The 21,253-nt window shown below is 39.9% G+C and overlaps 1 protein-coding gene across 5 annotated transcripts in view; it reads right to left on the bottom strand.

Annotated features, from left to right (window-relative positions):
• Positions 1–21,253, bottom strand: part of LOC119143448 (amyloid beta precursor protein) — a 229,077-nt gene that overhangs the window by 88,516 nt on the left and 119,308 nt on the right. For all 5 annotated transcript variants that reach the window (XM_037377728.1, XM_037377730.1, XM_037377732.1 and 2 more), the window contains exon 6: positions 6,859–7,061. In XM_037377728.1, coding sequence (XP_037233625.1) covers positions 6,859–7,061 — 203 coding nt within the window. The remainder of the gene's footprint in view (positions 1–6,858; positions 7,062–21,253) is intronic.

Raw genomic sequence — 21,253 nt, 5'->3', positions numbered from 1 at the left:
CTCATTCCAGGCATGTTATACTTTATTCTAGCCTCTCGATGCCAAAGGAGCTATTTCTAACCAAGCAGGTAGATCATTCCCTGAAGGACAGTGCTGTGGCAAAGCTTTTTGCTTTGCTTTTAAATTAATAGTTAAAGCGACACACTGAAAACTAATCAGTTACACTGAACACCAGCACTGTCTGTGTTCTTCTGTCTTTGAAAAGCACAGACTTCAGCACCCTAGGAACTAATGCACAGTCTTCTAGTATGTGGACATTGATTTATAGGGGCTTTACACAAAGTACTTCCACAAACACCCATTTAACAAAATCCTCAAAGTCGAGCTAATTAGAATTGATGTGCCAACACTTTAGATCCTCGCAATGATCAGTTTTTACAGAGGGAAATATAAAATATGGTTCTGAGTGGTTTTTAAAAATTTTTCATTACCATATAAACTGTTCCTTTTTTGCTCCTTGAATAAAAACTATTTTAAATCAAAGTGAAACTGTAATTGCTTTATTCCAAAATCTCAACTCCATGCTTCTTCTTTCACATGGGACTAACACTTACTCTGTGAACACCAACATTTTCAGTTGAGGAGACTGAAATTTAAACTTCTGATGTGGAAAAGAAATATTAAAGCTACATTTACATATTTCTATCATTGTAAACATCAAGGTTCCTCAGTATTTTCTTCAGGATTTGAATTTATTTACATGATCATGAGAACTAAGCTCATTTAAATGCTGGCACAGTTAGTCTCAAACCTTACACCAGAAATTAAATTTGAAAAGACTTAAGGAAAAAAAGGACCAACAGGAAGAGTTAGACTACCAGCTCTGACTTGTCTTGGGAGTTGCTGGGTCCTCTATTTAGTTTACATTTCTGAAAAACCTCTTTATCTTAATGATACAGTAGAAAGTTACCATCATGCTGGCTTAGAAATACTACAGGTTCTTTAATTTAGCCACAGTAGTGGAAAGCACATTGTATTGCTGACTTTTTCTATACTACCAGCCCTTCAAGTTTCAAGTTGATATTGTCAAGTACATACAAATAAATCATACTGGTGGCATGAACCAACTCACCAGCACTGGTACGTGTTTGCTTTGTCTGTGTTGCTGCTGTTAGTTCAACCTGCGTATCATAATCACAGTGGACCCAAACAAGTCTTAAACAAGGACCTAAACCACTTAGCTGCTTAAGTATATGGAATCACAATCTTATATTTTACCGTTCATATTTCACTAAAAACAGAGTAATCTATTAATGCAAGAGAGGTCAAAGGAATAAACCTCTCAAATATATATCATGAAGTATATGCTCCACTTTATCATGCGCTAGTATATAAAATATTGCAACTGTCGTTATTTTGGCTTCTGTGTCTTCAGGAGCTGAGAACTATAGTTTGAGGATATTAATACACACATATCTATATTGGTCTCCATTTTTTAACTTGTTGAGAAATATTAGACAAGAGTAAATGCATGGTTTTCCTTTTAGTTATACTGTTGGTGTTCCAAAAAGGCACAATACTGTTTTGCTCAATGAATTAAAAGGGAATATTTAAAGATAATTTCATTGAAACAGAACTTCCTCATTCTGAATATATGGTTAGAACAGGCAGCTAAATTTCAGTTTTCAAAAGACAAAAGCTAATTTCAGAAGAGGTTTTTGGAATTAGGAGAAGACAGCTGTGAATCTGGCACATACTCTCGGAATAAAGTTTTGTACAAGCTACACAATTGCTAAGATACTTCCTACAGAGAAAGTTAAAAGAGCAAAATGATGACTTCTAAATGCAAAACTGAAGAACAGCTCTTCTAAAACTGTTAAATACCCTAAAATTGTAATTGCCATCCTTAGCAATTAAGATTTAATTTCTCTCTCTAATGTTTATTCTTTAGTTACTGGAGGGAAATATTTGGAATACAAGAAAAAATTAATTGTATACTTGGCTAGAATACAAAGCCTTACAATTCTTAGTGGAACAAGTATGTGAAAATACATTTTCTATTTATTTGTGCACAACATAACTAAATTTTTAAACAAGGTGCCATAGAGTTACTCCCGACAGCCAGAACCCAAACAAAAAGCCTGGTCTGATTTTAAATGTAGGTCAAACAAATTTCATGAATTTAAGTGTATTTTAGAAAAGGTATCATTTCCACATAACATCATGATTATGCTAACAGGGCCAGACAGTGAATATGAGGATTAGGCCGAAAGTGCATTCCAGTCTTTTTACACAGCAAACCAAAATATTCAACTAATTATTGCTTCAATATAGTAAAATAACATTTTCTGTAGAGAAACAGATTCTTGGGGGATTTCTTCTGGCAACATATCTTTCAAATGAAACCACTCTCCACCCTCCAACCTTACATAAAACAGAACTATTACTGTATTTAGTATTTCAGTACTTTTGCCCTTGACCCAAAATAGTAATAATATACTGACTGCTTTTCCATCAACAAGATTACTAGATCATAAAAAAAGATTTCTTCTAATTGCAACATATTTTTAAGTATTGTATTACAGTGGAATAGCTATGCTTTAAATTGTAATGTCTAATTAAAAGCTATCAGTTACTTTAATGCAAATCCATTAGGTTAAATTTATCAGCTCCTGTTCATATGTTAAGTAGATTATCATTCTTAATGAAGATCTAACAAAAAACCAGCAGTTACCACAATGCATACTTAATCATATAGCAACCTACCTATGTTTTCTTAATATGGAATACAATCACACAGTATCACTTTCCAACTAAAGCATACTGCACAGTCTTGAAGCAAATGAAGAACAGGGAACTACTATTTCAAAGGAAAGATAATAACCTTTCAAAGAAGAAAGCAAGGCAAAGCTATGGAAGGTGGAGAAAAGCCCAATTAATCTAGCATATACTACTAATATTATTCCAAAATTTACAGCTGATAGGTCTAGCAACCAGCGTTACCCTCCCTTGCCTTAGGGTAGATGGTAGCTGTCACTGAATGGATCTAAAGCCTTTTAGACATAAAAATCTTCAGCAAAAAGACCTTATGCTAGGATCAATAAAACTAAGAGCTACCATACAAACATTAGGTTACTTTTCTCTCGCTGGGAAACCAGCATATGGCCTCTTGCTTGCAACTCCAGATTGTAAACACAGTTAAAATGTCACGGCAAGCAGCACTGCTTAAATTCTTTCCTAACTGTTTAAAGAAATCCAGCTGAATTAGGGAAAGCAAAACCAACTGCTAAAGGGCAACATTATACGCTAGATGAGGCAGGTCAAGCTTATGCTGCTGAATTGCCCGCATCTGCTGATAGGTATGCAAAAAAGCTGCCAAATGTTTTCTGCCAGGCTGCTGCGCTGACCCTGCTGCTCTCCTTTAAATGAGACCCGATTGACTGCTATGTTGACGGGAAGCACTAAGCTGAAATTGCTTAGTCTTTGTTGTACGCCAAGAGAGACTGATTTTTCCTGTCACCTACTGTGCTGAAGGAGAACAGAAACAAAATCACAAACAATTGCACATGAGGAGGGAGCAGCGCTCCTGCTTGCTTCAGTCACATGCTGGATGAATCACCTGGAGCCTGGATGCCTCAGGAGCAGCTCTGCGACCCGTGACACTGCAATGATGACAGCAGAAATCAAACTGCTTCCTTGCTTAAATCCTGGCCAGCAGAGTACCTCCCTTGCTCCTCGCAGAGAGAAAAGGCAAGAGCCACAGTCTCCCTGCAGGGCTTCATAAATGAGCCACACTTTCTTCAGCACAAATTTGGTGATAATATCTTCCAGTGACTGAAGGCGAAAAACGTAGATGACAGTAATCTCACCATCTGGATCCCTGTAACCTCAGACCCACAACCTGCTGGATTTAACATGTAAAACCCAGCAAGAGCACATCTGAACATTTAAACTGGGTCTGCTGCTCTATGACGTGAGAGTAAAGATGGTCCCTCACAAAAGGTAGGAAAGTGAATACTGGCATAGTATTTTATGCTACGGAAAGTTTATTCACATTTTCTAACAAACACTATAGCTTGTAAAAATATGGTTACTGCAGAAACTGAATGAAAAGATTGTCCTCCCGCCAATGACCTCTCTCATTCTTGAGGCAAGACTAACTTCCTTTTCACTGAAAATAAGTTTGCAAGTGGATTTACTATTGCTATTTTGATCACGATTCATTGAAATATGTATAGAAATAAAATTGCCTGAAAAATTGATTCTACAATAGCTCAAGTGCCTTTAAAGTATAACATTACACTTATGCTTTTCAATTATTTATGGTTGATGGCAATAATTTCACTGATTTGGGAGAGAAAGCGCTCAGTACCAGCCCACAATTACATCCTACTGTACGTTGTTCTTTGTTGATTTCACATGTGAAAAGCAACTCCTCTCAAACTGGGCAAACCCGCTCTCTGTGCTCTTTCATGCTAATGACATAATATTAGCTACAGCTTCACAAAGCGTACATAAAACTGGCTGTAAAGTGTCTGTGAAGAGCATCCTAGGCTACATTGTATGAGCTGCACTGGCTAATGCTTGGGAAAAGTAGCCTGAACAGAGCTCACGTCCCTAAGAATGAAGCTCTGACACTTAAATCCATCTGGAGAGGCCTTCAAGGTGTCTCCACAGAATGGACCACTTCTTAATACATACGTTGTCTACAAGGTACCTCTGCCTCTTTCATATTCACTGACAGTGACAAACTTTTCTGTTTGCAACAGCAGGACAACAGCAGATGCTCACCACAAAAGTTCCTATGCTGGATCTGCTGGCTGGATCAGGAGCACAGGGACCCTGTAGGAAGCTTCCTCTCAAGTACAGCAAGGGAAGTAAAAGCAAGGGCCAAGGCCGTAAGTTATCTGGACACTTCTACATTTAGAACTAAGCAAGCATTTTGGATAGTGCAGCTCTGTCAGACACCAGTTACACACATTCAGGGACTGTCTCTGTACCCCCTGTGCCCCAGGAGGGCTGGAGGTCAGAAAGTCCAAAGGGCTGTGGCAGAACCGTGCTGAACACTTGTATCGGCAACAGACTGCCCTCACCTCCCTTGCAGAAACACCTATTTCACTCACAGTCAGCCAAGGTGGGAAATTTCAGACTGGGGGAAAAACAGCACAATAGCATTTCATTATCAGCTACAAGCATATACATTTCTAAAGGATTTTTAAAAGGTGGCTTCAATAGTTTGCCTCATCTCTTTTGTATTTTACATTCATATTATTCCACACAACTCTCCTGAAGGCTAAACATCTTAACCTCTTTGAAATGTCAACCTCAGTAAAAGAAACACGTTCTACCTAATTTGTCCTTATTTCCACTCATCCAAAATCCCATTAAAGTCAAGTGTACTACTTTTTTTTTTTTTTTTTTTAAATTCTCTCTCAGTATTCATTTACCAGCAAGAACAGGGCGTTTTATCCCCAGGTGGTGAAAGCTCACATATGGAAATATATTTAATTGGTTTGAAGATCTAAACATAATCTCCTTCCGCCCCCTCCTCACTGAATGGCTCTCCCATAACTGAGCAAAGCACTCAACACAGTTATATAAGACAGAAATGCACAAGACTGCATTGCCAGCCTTAGAAAGAAACATTTGCAAGTGATTTCAGCAAAGCATTAGCGCTTTTGATTAGCTAGCTTATCTGCACGTAGACCTAACAGAAAAACCTAAATGAAGTAGCATCCGAAGCCCGCCCTGGGCATCCTTCTGTCCCCAGCGTGTGTGATGCACCGTGGCTGGCAGCCCTCTGCTCCACACCCGCTCCACCAAACACTGGCACAACAGTTCTAGAGAGTCACATGTGAAATGGGAGACTCTGCTGACACTTCCGTCAAAGCACCCCCAGAGGCAGGGGGTGGGTGGGAAAGCAAGGGGAGAGGAAAGGAGCCAGGGTGGTTATTTTCTGTCTGGTTTCATGACTGCCCCAATCGCTGCCATTTTTCCTCTGCCTCCTGCAAGTCCCAACTCCTTTCTTTTCAACTGTAGCCTTTAATCTCATTTTCTGTCATAATCTCCAGCACTTACTGGGAAAGATGTAAGCACTGTAGAAAACACAGCATCTATCTTACTAAGATTTACACCGTATCAAATTGTACTTATTAAAATAGACATATAAGGACAATTTATTCAAATATGTATCACAGGAGAAATGTGGTATTTAAAAGCATGTTACTATGGTGTCCATCGACTAGGGTAAAATTCAAAGCTTAAAATGCAGTTATGTTAATAGCTACAAAATATCATGAAAAACACATTTTAGAAATTAAGAATTCTTTCTCCCTTCATGATTTCTTTTCTGGGCAATGCATTCCTATTTCCTCCTCCCCTGTTCAATACAACTCATTAGTTAAATTCACTTTTCTACATAATTATCTCTAAATTCACCTAGTTTTACTGAATTACTAGCTCACGGAGAAATACTGGAAACAGGTATCTAACAGAAATCACACAAAATGACTAATCACTGTTGTTAATAGAAGACACCAAACCAGCTAGTGCTACCTTCTGCTCTGAACCGACACTCTCCATCCTTCTGCAGCACATGCACATGATAACCCACACACATACTCTTCCAGCGTTATTTGCCAAGCATGGCAGTAAAATTTTATTTAACGTCCCTTTAAAATTAAACCAACCCTTCTGCTTCCATCCACATCATCCACAACCACACTTCATAGACACCTCCCAAGAATATTTGTAATGGGAAGGGGGAGGGGATCCAACATGCATATTACAGAAGCCAAAGCATAATAATGCTGCAACTTAAAATATTTTGCTGTTTGGAACATTTTTTGTTGTAAAGGGCAAACATGCAAAGCAGCAGGATCAGCTTTCCAGCCCCAAGCTAAATGCCCACAAATTTACCTCTGACAACCTCTTCCACAGACTCTGTAGTTGTGGTAGTAGTAGTTGCAATACTGGTAGTTCTTTCAGTTGCCTCCTCGTACTCTTCCTCTGTCTCTTCTTCAATTTCATCACCATCATCATCATCGTCATCAGCATCTTCATCTTCCACAACAGTTAGATCCTCATCTTCCTCTGGTTGTTCTTCTACTACCTTATCATCACTAAATAAAAAAAATTATAATGTTGTGTCAGCAACAAAATTATTTCAGGATAACAACAGAGAACACTCTGTTCAGAAACTCTGTAAGGACAAGAAGTTACCTGTTTCTCTGTCTTCTTCCCTCCCTTTAAATAAAAAAGAAAGAATCAGGGGCTCTGAAACATCCCAACAAGTAAGAAGTCAGAAATGCTAAACCCCCCCCAAAAGTCAACATTAGCAATGCAGGAGAAAACTAGCAAGACTGGAGCTCCTCCTTTTGCACAGGGATGGAAAAAGAATCCCCATCAGCAATACCCTATTTTGACAGCTGAATAACACTCCAAACATGCTTGCTCCAAGCAACTGTCAACAAATCAATTTTTATTTTGAAAGCAGCTCAAATTAGCTCAAAATGCATTCAGTTGATATGCACACAGAAGCAAAAGAGCTCCTCAGGACTCACTCACCCAGGAGACATCTTATCCAGAGGTTCACTGTGGACTACCTCAGTATTCCTCTGTGAAAGACAGGCAAGTGCTAAAGTGATGTGAAATTGTCTACACTGACTGCCGAGTTTTTTGTTCTGTTGTTAAAAGTTTTGTGGTGAATGGAAAAGCCACCTGAACAAGAACCATGCAGAGTTGTCTGTATGCACAAAGGACAGGACAGAGACAGTTGACACGTTGATGCTGCAGCTCATGCTTAGCTGATTTTTGTCTTTGGGGTTTTATCTCCAGCACAGCAAGCTCAGCTCAGATGTGCTACGCTACCAGCATCACTGTACAGTTGATGCGCAAGGCCTCCATAAAAGACCCATGGTACTGATGTGTACTAGGATGGCAACACATGCATCCCTATGCTCACAAAGAAATCCCAAACTACTGGGCTAAATATTGTTGTCCATCATGGTGCTTTAAATTCATACAGCCGCCTAAAATCCACAGCCTTGGACGACAGGAGAAAATACTGAAGCTGACTATCAAATGCATTGGGTGGCTTAATAGGTTAAGGATTTTCTGGAATCACTCTTAGTTCTGAATGATATAGGCAACAAGCCAAAAACTGTACTCCTGGGTACTGCTACCGTTCTTTTGAATGCTTCCTAACTCAGTGCCCAGCTGTGGCAAGGTTTCAGGTTTGTTAATCTGATCTACTTGAAATTTACTACTAATGAATAAATGATCTTTAGATATTCAAACATGTGGTGACTTTTTGTCACCTTCATACACAAGTGGTTTTGCATCTTTTTCATAGCATTGCATATGCTTGAACAGCCTTTTAGGTGAAGTTAACAACTGCTCTCCTTTACCTCGTTTTGAGGGTCAAACCTCTCATATTTCATTTTATAATATGTTGCCTACTACAACTTTGAAAGCCAACTCAGAGCAAAAAGGAGGGCAGTATGATATTTCTTAATAGGATATTAAGAAGAAGTTAAGAAATAATGATAAAAAACTTGTATGTCTCAAGCCTGACTACTAGGAGAAAGCTAACTCTACTTCAGTCTTTCAAACATGAATGAATCCCCTGTTCCCTTCTACCCCAAATATGTGGCCTCCAGAAACACATTGCAGATTTAAGATAATAGTGAAGCTCTCCACTGGGGGAAGCCCAGGCAGGTTATACAAATGGATGTGGCAAAACTACCTTGCAGAATAGTCTGCATAACGGGTCATCTGTTTCCATTTACATGGGAGAAAGACTGAAAAAAGAGCACAAACCCACTGGATTCTTCTCTTAATTTTTCTTGATTTCTAAGAACTGATTCAGAAATCTCACCATTGCCACTCTGGTTTCCCCCTGGAAATCTAATTTCAGTATGTCTGAAATTTCCAACTTTTTTTTAGTTACTCCTTTCTGAACAGTATATTTCTTCTGTTTTTATTTTTCTTACCACTTATTTAAGAACATGAAATAAATGCTACACATACACCGTTTTCAACTGCAAGAGTGAGGTGGATTTGTAAAACCCAGTATATTTCTGATCTCCAGGTTAAGGGACATCTAGACTTGGCTAGCTAGACATTTAAACTAGACATGCCAAGTATAAGACATACAAATTTTGATCAAGAGCATTAGACACCATATGCCTTTCAACACTGAAGAAAGCTGCTCTCTGTCTTTCTCTCACCTAAGCTACAAATACAGCGTGCTTTAAAAAAACCTGTGATTATTTTTCCTCTTCCTTTCAAATGAATGATCACTCCCAGATATTGGCAAGCTCATAAAGTTAAAAAAGGATAACAAAAACAAGCTAATAAACAAAGGAAAGTCAATTAGTCACATGGAAAGCCTCTTCAAAAATAATTTGTATGTGTGCATCCACTATCCATCTGTTCTTAGCTACACAAAAGCAATCAACTTGGCTATGTCAGTTCACAGTATTTTGCTGGGAAATTCTCAGCATCAAGGCCAAGATTTTTTTTTTTTTTTGGGGGGGGGGGGATGTGATGGTGAATGGGGCAGGATGAAGGAAGACAATTCTCTGTGTGCACTGGTTGGCTGTGCCTGCCATCAGCGGGCCTTGGTTTCTTCTCCAGTAGCTTACCAGAAGTAAATGCTTAAAGGATAGCCCCCACCTACTTCCCTTTATGACTTGCTGCTTGCTGAAGAACTAGACATCTGAGAATGTGAAAAAACACCCCAGAAGTGATGAAAGACTACAACAGCTTATGGCATCAGGCTCCTGAAAATATTCTAAAAAGTTAGCACAAAACTAGTAGAATATTCTTTCTACTACTTTGATCACTCCTAGGAAAATCGTATTTCTGCTAGCAACATATTCTGCAAGACTCAAATCACAAGGGTAGTATTTCACCGGATTATATTTTATTACAAGTTTCAAGAAAAAAGAACAATGAAAACAGAAGTGGTTTTGCCTTAGATTTAGATACCTAAATGGAAATGAAAGTCTTGCTATATACTTAGGAGAATTAAGATACCTGAAATTGGGCTTTACAAGTCATTTCCCTATTTAACAGGCTTTAAAAACTTTCATTGTACAAAATGTGAAGCTGTATCAGGTTCTGAAGAAGCATTCCAGGCTTTCTCTAAAAGTAATTATTTTTCTAGTTGCCTACTTTATTTTTATTTATACAGTGCTCAGTTAGTCTCTTCCCCTATTAGTGCTCTCTTCAAAAGAGAAGGGATGCTCTTTTAAAAAGTTTCTTCTTGAATGAAGCCAACTACCAGAAACCGACTGTCCTGGCATTATTCTGATGGTTTAATCATGCTCAGCTATATCGCACAGTGTAACAGACCAAACAGCATGAATACACAACAGCCAGGGACGTATCCTAGCAAGGCCTAACAGCGACAACAGCAACAGTTTCACATTGGTTATCAAGGCTACCCACTAAGTCACGCACTCCTACGAGTCAGTCACTGCTCAACAGTGCGAACAGAAGATGACCACATCATCCCAAGAGGCCACGGTTATGACAGACATGAGAAAATCAGCAATGACAAGTAGTCCCTGCGCAGCATTCCTCAGGGGCCCAGGGCCACAGGGAAGGAGGGGGGCTCCCGGTGTTTGTCAGTAATCAGGGGACTTTGAGCCTCATGCTTGAAGGCCCGCATTTAGTATAAACAACGCTACATCTTGCTGTGCTTCTGCTGCAAACAAAGACAGCAGGTGGACTTTGCATATTTTTACTATAGCAAAGGTACTATGTCTTGTAATAAACATGAAAAAATGTGCTTTTGTTTTCTTGGATTTAACCATGGCTACCATCCTGGCTCTTCTTTAAAAAGCGCACACACGAGAGGGATGATAGAGAACAACAGAGAAGGCAATTAACTTACACTACAACATCTGGAATAAAGCATCAGCTTTTCAAAGGGGGGCAAAGCACTCTGCATTGCACAGCCTGCAGAGCTGTTTCTCCCTGTCATGTTAAATGCTCTGGTACCATTCACATTTCTCAATTAGCACCACCACAGTGCTATTTCCCAGACAACACATCTAACTTTTGCACACCTTTCACCTCAGTACTCCATTTAAACCACTGTTTTCAAACAAATTTTTACTACCAAATGAGTGTGGATACTACGGTTTTTCTCAAAAGACTTGGAGGTTTATTTACTATGCACAGCAGGTGTGCTTACTTATTGGTATTATTATTACATTTCACCTTCTTCAGTGAAGAAGTATGACTCAGTTTGTTTCTCCTGGAACCACAATACCTTGACAGCTTTTTCTATATATTCCCTTGATACCATCCCAGCCAGGGTTTTATTAGCACCACAGACTGCACCGTCTCGTTTACAAGAAATTGTTGACATTTCGCTTTATCTTAGTGGTGCTGATGACAGTGGTTTTCAAAGGCTGCTCAAAAGAATTACTTGATACACTGACAAGTTCACAAATTTGTAAAGCTGTATTACCATCATCTGAATTTAACAGTTCAGCAATAAACAGCAGAGGTAAACTGTTAGGCTTGAAGGCAGCCATGAAAATACTTGCATGCACACATGCACACGTTAGTATCTCTCAATCTCCTGTCAGTAGAGCCTTTTGGCAAGGAGGGCCAGCACTTTACTTTCATGGTGGACGCAGAAGTTATCATGGCTTTGAACCTTCTGTTTCAATCTCCTCACATACGAAATATTGACATCCATTCCCCCTATCATGGAAACCATGCTTCCCTTGAGCATTTAAGTAGCATACTGGGTGTTTAATACAAATCATCTGCGCCCCTGTGTATGGTGAAATGAGGCATTTGAAGTTTGGTGGGTTTAGATACGTTTCCAATGCCATGGACACACTGGGGTTCCAGGCAGCCGTAAGAGGTAATTGATTCCACTGACTCCAACAGAAACATACCAACCATTCCGATGGCTGTATTTCTGCTTTTAAAACACATACCACTGTACAGCTCCTCCTAGTATGCACCTAAGCACACAGTTACAAGCAATGTTTAAATCAGGGGTCCTCAAACTACGGCCCGCGGGCTGGATACAGCCCCCCAGGGTCCTCAATCCGGCCCCCGGTATTTACAGAAACCCCCTGTCCCCCCCGCCAGGGGCCGGGGGGGGGGGGAACCAAGCAGCTGCAGATGACGGCCTGCCACTGCATCCGCGCGCCGGCCCCCTGGTTAAAAAGCGTGAGGACCCCTGGTTTAAATCATGGATCTTTAATGTTATCTAATAACTTCCTTTTCTCAATCCAGCACTACAGTTAAGAGCTGGTACCAATGTATTATTTATCCATTTCACTCAGAAGTGTGCATCATTCTGTTACTTTGTAAAGGTAAAACTGAAGAAATGATAAAGGAAAACAAAGCAAAGCAGATTGGGCTACCTCTTGCCATTCAAGAAATAAAAAAATGTTAGTAAATGAAAGCTTGTTTTCTGTATTCCAGTAACTTCCAACAGGGACAGAGGCAGAACACAGATGAGAATGACGATGAGTTTCCTTTCTAATGGTGTTTCAGAACTCATGGGGCATAAGCTACTCTCTGAGAGGTTTCTGTCTGCAACCATTAATTTCAGACAAAAATGTGGCAAAGCTTTCAATTTAGGATAACAGGTAACTGCCGACTAATTACTGCTATTAGGAAGCAGCTCATGCTTGTCTGCAGTAAATGCTCATCCATTTGGATGTATTTGAACCATGACTTTTGCCAAGTAACTTGAACAAAAACATATACCCCATTAGTGCGTGAAAAAAAAATATGAAAAGGTGTTCAAGACAGGTGTTTCAATATCTGGAAAGATTAGCATTCACTACACTTTGCAACTGTATTTTATTGCAAATAGATTCCATCTGGATTGCAGTTTTTATCCGCCACCAAGCCTGGGCAAATAGCCGGGTGGGGGGAAACTCATTCTAGGAGAGGAACCAAAACAGTTGCTGTCTGCCTACAGAGTGCAAGGCCATATATGTTGGCTCTAGATAGTTGTGGGAATTAGTATAGGAGAAGCAACTACTACACATAACTTGCAACCCTACAGGCCAAGCTGACACTAATTTATGTATCTGTAACGTTTACCCACTGCTGATGCCATCATCCCAGTTTCCAGCCCCTTGTGCTTCCGGTTCCCAAAAGTGCACACACACCCCCCCACCACAGCCTCTACAGCTCCTCCAAATTAACTCCAGGAAACATGTGATGGGACTGGGTCTTGCTTTGCTTCCAGCAGGTGATCTGATGAGCACAGATACATACTTATCCCCATGTACAGGAAAGCTCCAGAGCACAAAGTTCTTTAACTGTGGGAGTGGAAATGGACAGATCCAGCTGTGAGCCTCTATACACCTTAAGAGAAATGCCTTAAAAGAAAATGCACAACAGAAACAAAGAAAATTGCAGGAGTAGAACATATGCTTGGAACCCAGACAAGAACATAAATGCATTTGAGATGGCCTAATCACCAGACTTTTGGTTAAAAGCAAATCAGAAGGCTTACAGACAAGGGAATACATTCTCCATCAACAAACCTACGCATCAGAGGCCTGGGTATTTTCCACCTAACATTTTTCCAAACCTTGCATGCTAGAAAAAGTTCTGACCAAGGGACAAGACTTCTCAGGAACCAGGTTTGATCCCACCACTGTACTCCTTTGAATACTGTCACTAACTAAACATACGAGTCAACACAGGAACTACTTAGAGCTGAAACCTAAGCCAACAGTGCACTTTGGCACATGAGCACTCACCTCACCGTACTTTCCATTTACCTTTGGCTTTGGTACACTAGCTGACTTCAAGACTTAAGCAGAGTATACTAACTACATGAAACCAAGTATCCAGGTAGTAAATTTAAACACAAACTACCAAAGTAATTTTCACACAGTAAAAGAGAGGAAAGGAAGTCAAACCCAAGCGTGAAATGAAGATTTCAGCACTTACCTTGAAAGTCTAGGAGTAGGGGGCTGTAATAAAAAGGTCTACTTTCCTGAAGCATGGAGGAGGTGGGAATGGACAGCAGGGCAAGAATTAAACTGCACTGCAGTTGTGAGATTAGGCACAGAGCCAAGAAAAAGTGTTACGCCAGACCTCCAATTTATATAACTGATCTTTAAAATGGCTTATTGGCTTCAAAATCTGGAAAATTACAGTGATTTATAGAATTGAAAGCCTGACCCACAAGATATCCCAGCAATATTGTTTCTGGTCTGTCTGTTAAGTGACCACAAAAGCTGAAACTGCTTAAAAATCACCACAATTATTTTCATTAGGGTTGGATTATACTAGGTTAGTAAATCAGGTATCTCACAACAAGAAATAATGTGATATTGGGACACATAAACACCTATTAAAAGACTGTTAAACTTTTAAGAACTCAAGATGGGCACCTTCCATTGCACAGCAAGTCAGGACGAGCAATTCATACTGCCTAGCATTTTTCAGACTTAATTTTGTCACCTCTAATTGTTTTCCTTTTTGTTTTCCTTTACTGAAGAGGTTGCAGTTATGCTTTTTTTCACATTTCCTAAGAGGAAAAAAATTTGAAATAAGCTGTTTGAAGACGTGTCACATAAGATGTTTTTGAGCTCTTAGACCTTATCAAACAACTGAATTACATGCTTCAGACTGTGACTGTCTCTTTCCTTTTACAGTACCTTTATACAAAAGCAATACCAAAAGTGTACTTGGTTTCATTAACTTCGACAGAAAACAAGACAAGTTGCACTAAAACTCTTTCAATCTAATTTTTAAATAAAACATTTATAAAAACCAAACATGCATTCCTTGTCCTGCTACCTCTGGTAGATACATTTATCTTTCCCCTCATATTTAAACAAGAAGGTATACTTCACACCATTAGAAATTTCTTTCCATAGCTGACCTGCTTAAAAAGATGGGCATACAAGGTAGCATGTAACATTTAATCTCGTGCATTTGCAGAAGGTACCTGTTGACTGATACACAAGAATACTTTTTCAAAACTCACCCAGTTTTCTCTTTGAAACAAACCCTCTGCTGGTGTTACTCTTCTGACAGTTTTCTTTGGAAGACAGAGGATTGAGCAAGAAGTATGTCAGTTTTAGAGAAGGACAGAGTAATAATACATTTAATCCATATTCTTTCTCCCTTTGGTTTTTTTCTTTTTGCTAAAGAGAAACTTAAAAACTATAAAAGTAAACATCTGCAGAGACACAAAATCAGGTTCTGTGAGCCTGATGACAATACTAAATCCAAAATCTTGACATCAGAAATGCATTAAGACTGAATGTGATGAAAGTGGGCAGAGTGAAGGGAAAGTGGGCAGATGAAGGTCACCTGCCACAGCCAGCTTGAGAATCAGCAGAAAAATCTGGATCTGTTACAACACATTTGTTTCCATCCAACCTGCTACCCTACAGCTGATCTCAGGCAGACAGTGTGAACTCCGTAGCAAACCAAGTACCTACCCTGCTTGTGGAACTCCTTGTCTTGATACCCTCACACAACAACAATAGGGTAAAACTGGAAGAGTAACTTTGTTTTACAATTGAGAAAGCAAACAAAAAAATACCAGAAGCATGTAATGACTGGATGTTCAATTTAAGACAGCGAATACCATTTGTCAAAGAATGTGCCATCTTAATCTTTAAATACAGTTGCCACGAGCAGCAGCTGCAAGAGGACAGGACTTCCGCAGAACAGATTATCTCCACTCATGCAGCCAGAAGAAAAAGGGGCACCTTACGCACGAAGTTTTTTATGGTGGCCACAGCACGCCAAGCCTAGCTGAAAACTTTCATGGCAGAAGCAAGCATAGACCCAGTTCTCCTGGACAAAAGCATTTTACTGATTTAACCTTTTCTTCTTCACTCAGGCCACAATTTGAGTGTTATTTTTTTCATCAGCAGTGATCAAAATAGAGATCCCATGTAAAGAAATGGCTTGTCATCATGTAACCAAAGCCAAAACATTTGTATTCAAGATGAGAAACCCTTTATCTCGGAAACAAAAAGCCCGATATGTTTTTGCTGTTTCACCCATGTATTCAAAGTGCGTAGCCTTCGTTAGAAGGCACAAGAAAAAAAGTACTTACTACACAAAATGCTTTACTACACTGTGCTGTTAACAGCAGAGCCTCACAAGAGGTCGAATTCTTCAATTTCCACAAACCACCCCACTGCTGAGCTCTTATTTCTAGTACAGACTGTAAATACCACTGCAAGGTAAAACAGAGCAGGAACTGCTAGACAACTTTATGGAGGGATAGCCAGCTATGCATTCACTGGCACACAGTTGTGCTGCTGTGACAATATGTATTGAAAAACCCAGCTGTAAATTTCTCACTTCCCATTTTTTTCATGCATTATAAATAGTACAGCACTTGAAATGGGGTGGCGTATATCACAATTTCACAAGAACTTCTGAGAACATTTTACAGACATATCGGAAGGGTTTTATAGAGTTGATTACTACCCAAACCTTTCCTTCCCACATTTCAGCCATCACAAGTCATTACAACTGACAGCTTAAAATTTTTGCCTATAGAATTTTTTGCCTACTACTTAAGGAAAACATGGCAGTTAATGGCTTGGTTTTGTGAGGTCAAAAACCCTTAACTTTTCTGAAAGTCAGCTTTTTACTAAATGTGCAAGTCTGATGTCATGAACCTCCTGAAACAAGCTCAACATTCACTCAAGTCCTATACAGGCAGCCTGCACAGCTAGCAAACTGCTTTTATTAGGGGTCACAAAAGTCTGGTTATCTTCTACTCATCACTTCCTCAATTAGATCAATTCTCTCCACCCATAGCCTCATCCATCACTTCAGTCAATGCTTTATACTCAAATGGTGATTGGATTTGCCAGCTCAGCATCACTGTAATTACCTCCCAAAGCAATGCACTGTTTCATCAAATCCATTCTAACTTTACTTGTCCTAAGAAGAAATCCAACACTTAGCAGTCTTTCTAGAGTCATTAATGCTCCGGTGTTTCTATGCTTTCTGAGTTTTATTTTAACAACCTCCACATTAAAAAGCAAAAAAATTGTTATTAAAGATATACCATAAACTATCGGAATATTAAGTAACAGCCAACATGAGAGACAAACCCAATTACTGTAAGAATGTGAGACACAGAATATGCTAATAGCACATAAAGTATGCAAATAGAACAAAATACTTCTGGAGTTACTCAACATAAGCAGTAACATTATGCCTACAATTTGGTAATGCCTTAGTTTAATTTATAAAGAAAAGCAATTAGGTTTTATCATTAAAATACTTACAATAACACAGAAGTTCTTAGATAAGCTCTACCATTAATAATGTTTTAGAAGAGATATAAACCATTTTTTCTAATGGTTCTGCTACAAAAATTAAGAAGATATGAACTTCCAACCAATTAGCTGAAATATTATATTGCAAAACTCAGAACACCTTCCACACTATCTCCCCAAATTAATTCAGTTTCTCTAAAATACCAATTGTGACAGACAACTCTTAGTGCAAAATTAATCTATTTCAATAATTGGCGTTAACCTATACTGATGGGAAACTTCAGAGGAGGGGAAAAAAAATACAAGAAAAATTAAGCAAGTTTCTAATTCCTAGTGTTCATTTTAGGGCACTGACTCCCAATTAGGAACAATTTGTATTAGGACAGCTGATGAGAACACTGCCTCTGGCTGCACCCTTTCCCGCTCCCATGTCATAGGCTGCTGAACTCCCCACCAAGCCGACCCTGGACCACCGCCACAGGCACACCACTCGTACCGCTGCTGGCACAAGGCTCAGTTTTCCTTAGGTTTTCAGGGGTATGAACAGCCTACATCTCAGTCTGCACAGTATGGAAAAAGGGAAATTTTTTATCCATCCTAACACAAGTCATTTCCTGCTTCTAAGTCAGAACGTGCAGTACGGACACTTTATCCACCTTCACGTCTGGTTCAGCTTTACTACCTCAAGTGCATAGGATTAGGGGGTGGATTATTTTTTTTTTTTCTTTTTAATGTTCTGGCTTTTCTAAAGAATCATTTAGGAGAGTCCCACTGGAGCATTTCTGACTGAAATTTTAGAACTGACTTTCCAATTTAATGAAAAATCTGGTATCAGTGAGAACTTGTTTAACTTGAGTGACAAGATGGCTCAAAAATAGCTACTCAAAAAAATGTTGATTTTATTTTTCCACCAGCAAGCACGTTTCCAATGAAGAATTTAGCTTCAGCACTTTCCTTTTTCTTGATCAGTAACAGTTTTTTAGCTTTAAAATAGCAAAAACTTCAAAAGGACTCCAGATACCCCATTTCTACATTCCTCAGACAAATCTTTGGGCTCAGAGCTCGAATTCCAATTAAGCCTCAGATTTTTGACTTAGCACTGTAAGAGAATACGAACAGTAGGATCAATGGGAGAGGAAGAGGAGGAGGAGGGAAGAACGGTCAAGAAACACAATGTCACTACATACTAGAAGTATGAGAAAACAGGCAGAAACTGAAGGATTTAACCAAGTAAGAATCTTGGAAACACCTGCGCACACACACCCTTCCCCCATGATTTCTTCCTCTCCAACTCTCCATATCCAGACACTGCTCAGGGTCTGACTCTTCCTCAGCCATGCGGCACTTCCCACCGCATGGGGACTGTGACAGCCCAGGGCACACAGGGCCGCAGCTGGGGTCAGAAGCCAGCCTCCATGAAACGAAGGACACTCAGCTGCTGACCACCAAAACAAAAGGTAGGGCTGAAAGCCTGTCCATTAAGGCTCTCCGGGGACACAACACAGAAACCGTCTGTCTCTGAAATAGGAAGTGGCAATGCCTATCAACACCACCACTTAATCCTCCTAGTTTTCCCTTTTTCTTCCTCCATGTTCAAACCATATTTGTTTCTTCCAGCTGTAGGTGAAACGCCAAAGAGACTAAAGTACCCGTCAGAGCAATAGGTAAGGAAGATTAGAGCATTTTTTTCGTTACTTTTTCTTAATCTCCCCGGTCGGTTAACATGCAATGGCCAGAAATATGCCTGGGTCAAACAATCCCCTGAAGGCTCTACTCCCATGCTATATTTCCAAATACATTTTCTGGGGGCAGATGAAGAGATGCGCAGTGGAAAAAGAACGGTGAGCGGAACACAGGACAATGTAACAGGGAGAAACAGGGTAAGAGGATTTCATGTTTTGGATAGTCCTTGTTGATGAACACCATGAGCGTAGAGAACACTTAAGAACCGCCGTGCTGGTTGTAGCATTTAACTGCTTTCATCTGCATTTGCAATTAAAACATCAACAGCTTCTCAACACTTGCCTGCATTAAATCTCCCACTGCTTTGGCACGCAGAGACCCAAACAAAGGGAATTCAGCAGTAGCTAGTCAAAGCTACACTTGCAAAAGGAAAAGAGAATTCCCCAAGTACAGAAATTGCTAAACCCCATTAAATTTGACTTTTAAAATTCTTACATTGACTCTTGTGTATTACTAAATTTACTTGCTTATGTGTCATTATTTAGACTCAGGCACTTTTCATGAACATGCACCACAGGCAGACATCCCAGTTGCCTGCCTGCCTACTTTGTGTCAAAGCAGAAGCATGACATGCCACGAGGACTCGGTGTGTTTGTTCTGTCAGGTCAGGGCACTGTATGACCGCGGCCAATTTAAACACACCTTGTGAAAGCCTGATTTAATGATAGCACTCTGGGGAATTTCGATTGTAACTGATTTGGTGCTGAGGTTAACTCACAGACATTTCTGAAGGGAAGACCACAGGTAAAACAAGTGGTACAAAGATGTCAACACGCAAGTCACAGATAAATACATAAAAGCAGCAAGAAAGCTAAAGAAATGAACATACACTTCCTTCATGCCAAGCAAGGATCCCTAACTAATTAGTCAGCAAAGTAATTCTGTTGGGGCCCTGTGACTCCTCTTCCCCAAATGTTAGAACAAGACTGATAATTAAAAGCATAGGGTCTCACCTGGAAGCAATTCAGCGTAACAGGCACATACACAACGCTGCTTTCACCATTAGAAAAAAATTGACAAGTTTTAAAAGCCTTTCAGGATTTCTTGCATTAGAGCTGGAGAAGGCAATTCAGAAAAAAAGTCAGTTTTTCCAGATACCATTGACACACACACACACACACAAAAAAGATAAAAAGTAAAAAAAAAAAGTGCTGTTTATGGAGACAAAAAGGATACCATACTTTTAACTGATTTTTTTCAGCATTTGGGAGATGAGCATTCATCCCTAAGCTCAGTCTGGTACAGGGTTACAAAACCAAAGAACAACAGGACTACCACGCCATATAGTACATATTTGTTTTAGTTTTACTTCACAGATGCCTAATTATCAGCACAAAGTGGACTGCACCCTTTTGGATTATTTATTGTAAGAACCCTAACCATATTAACTCTTCTAATGGCACGTACAAACAAACTATAGAACTTTGCTTGGCAGAAGTTTATGGGAAACTGTAAACCAAACTCTCATAAAACATACTACCCCCTACAATATACTGCTCCTCACAATGCAACATTTACAGCACTGCCCAATCATTACATCAGCCTGAACATATGTTTTATACATCGAACGGACAAAACTCATCTGGCCTAACCTGCTGAGGGAAAACCAGTAAGAAATTAAATCTCCTACTTCAGACCTTGAAAATATATTCAGATTGACTAGAAAAATGAGACTTGGCTGAAGTTAAGGCACTATTTTCTGGTCCCGAGCCACAGGACTTAAAAGCTTTCTCTTTAACTCTCAACAGTGAGACTTATCGTGCCTCAGTTTCCCTGCTGTGAAAGAAGGAAAAGGAGAGCAGCCTGTTTTCCCAGTGGGAAGGACAGCCCGGGAGGTCTCACACACTGCGACAGGAAGATGAGGAGAGGCAGGCATGGGGCAGATGTAGACAGAGAAAACCTGGAAGTTTCCAGCTTGGCCATCACTCCCTAAGTATGTTCAACTTTGGACATCAAGGACGCCAAAGCTTCCAGCAAGCGCCCAGGTACAGGCAGGAGGACCACGAGGCTGTGCCGAGTCTCAAGGGCAGCCAGAGCTTGCAGGTCACTTGACTGAGTTGTAGCTATACACGGAGAGCTCTGCATCTGTATTGAAAGCCAGAACCTGCATCTGGCTGTCCCTCAGGCAGTCTTCAAAGTACATTTTAATTAAAGGTGTGGATAACAGCAAAGGAATGCCACTGCTGAAAAATGCTCGTGACCTCTTAGAGTCACCTGCTATTTCAGGACAAGCATGACATGATGCAACTTCAAAAGCACGGGTAGATCCTGCCTTTTGGCCTCGTGAACACAAACGGGGTGCA

The sequence above is a fragment of the Falco rusticolus genome, chromosome 2 (assembly GCF_015220075.1).
Source record: "Falco rusticolus isolate bFalRus1 chromosome 2, bFalRus1.pri, whole genome shotgun sequence".
Taxonomy (NCBI): Eukaryota; Metazoa; Chordata; class Aves; order Falconiformes; family Falconidae; genus Falco; species Falco rusticolus.
This window is presented reverse-complemented; position numbering and strand designations above follow the sequence as displayed.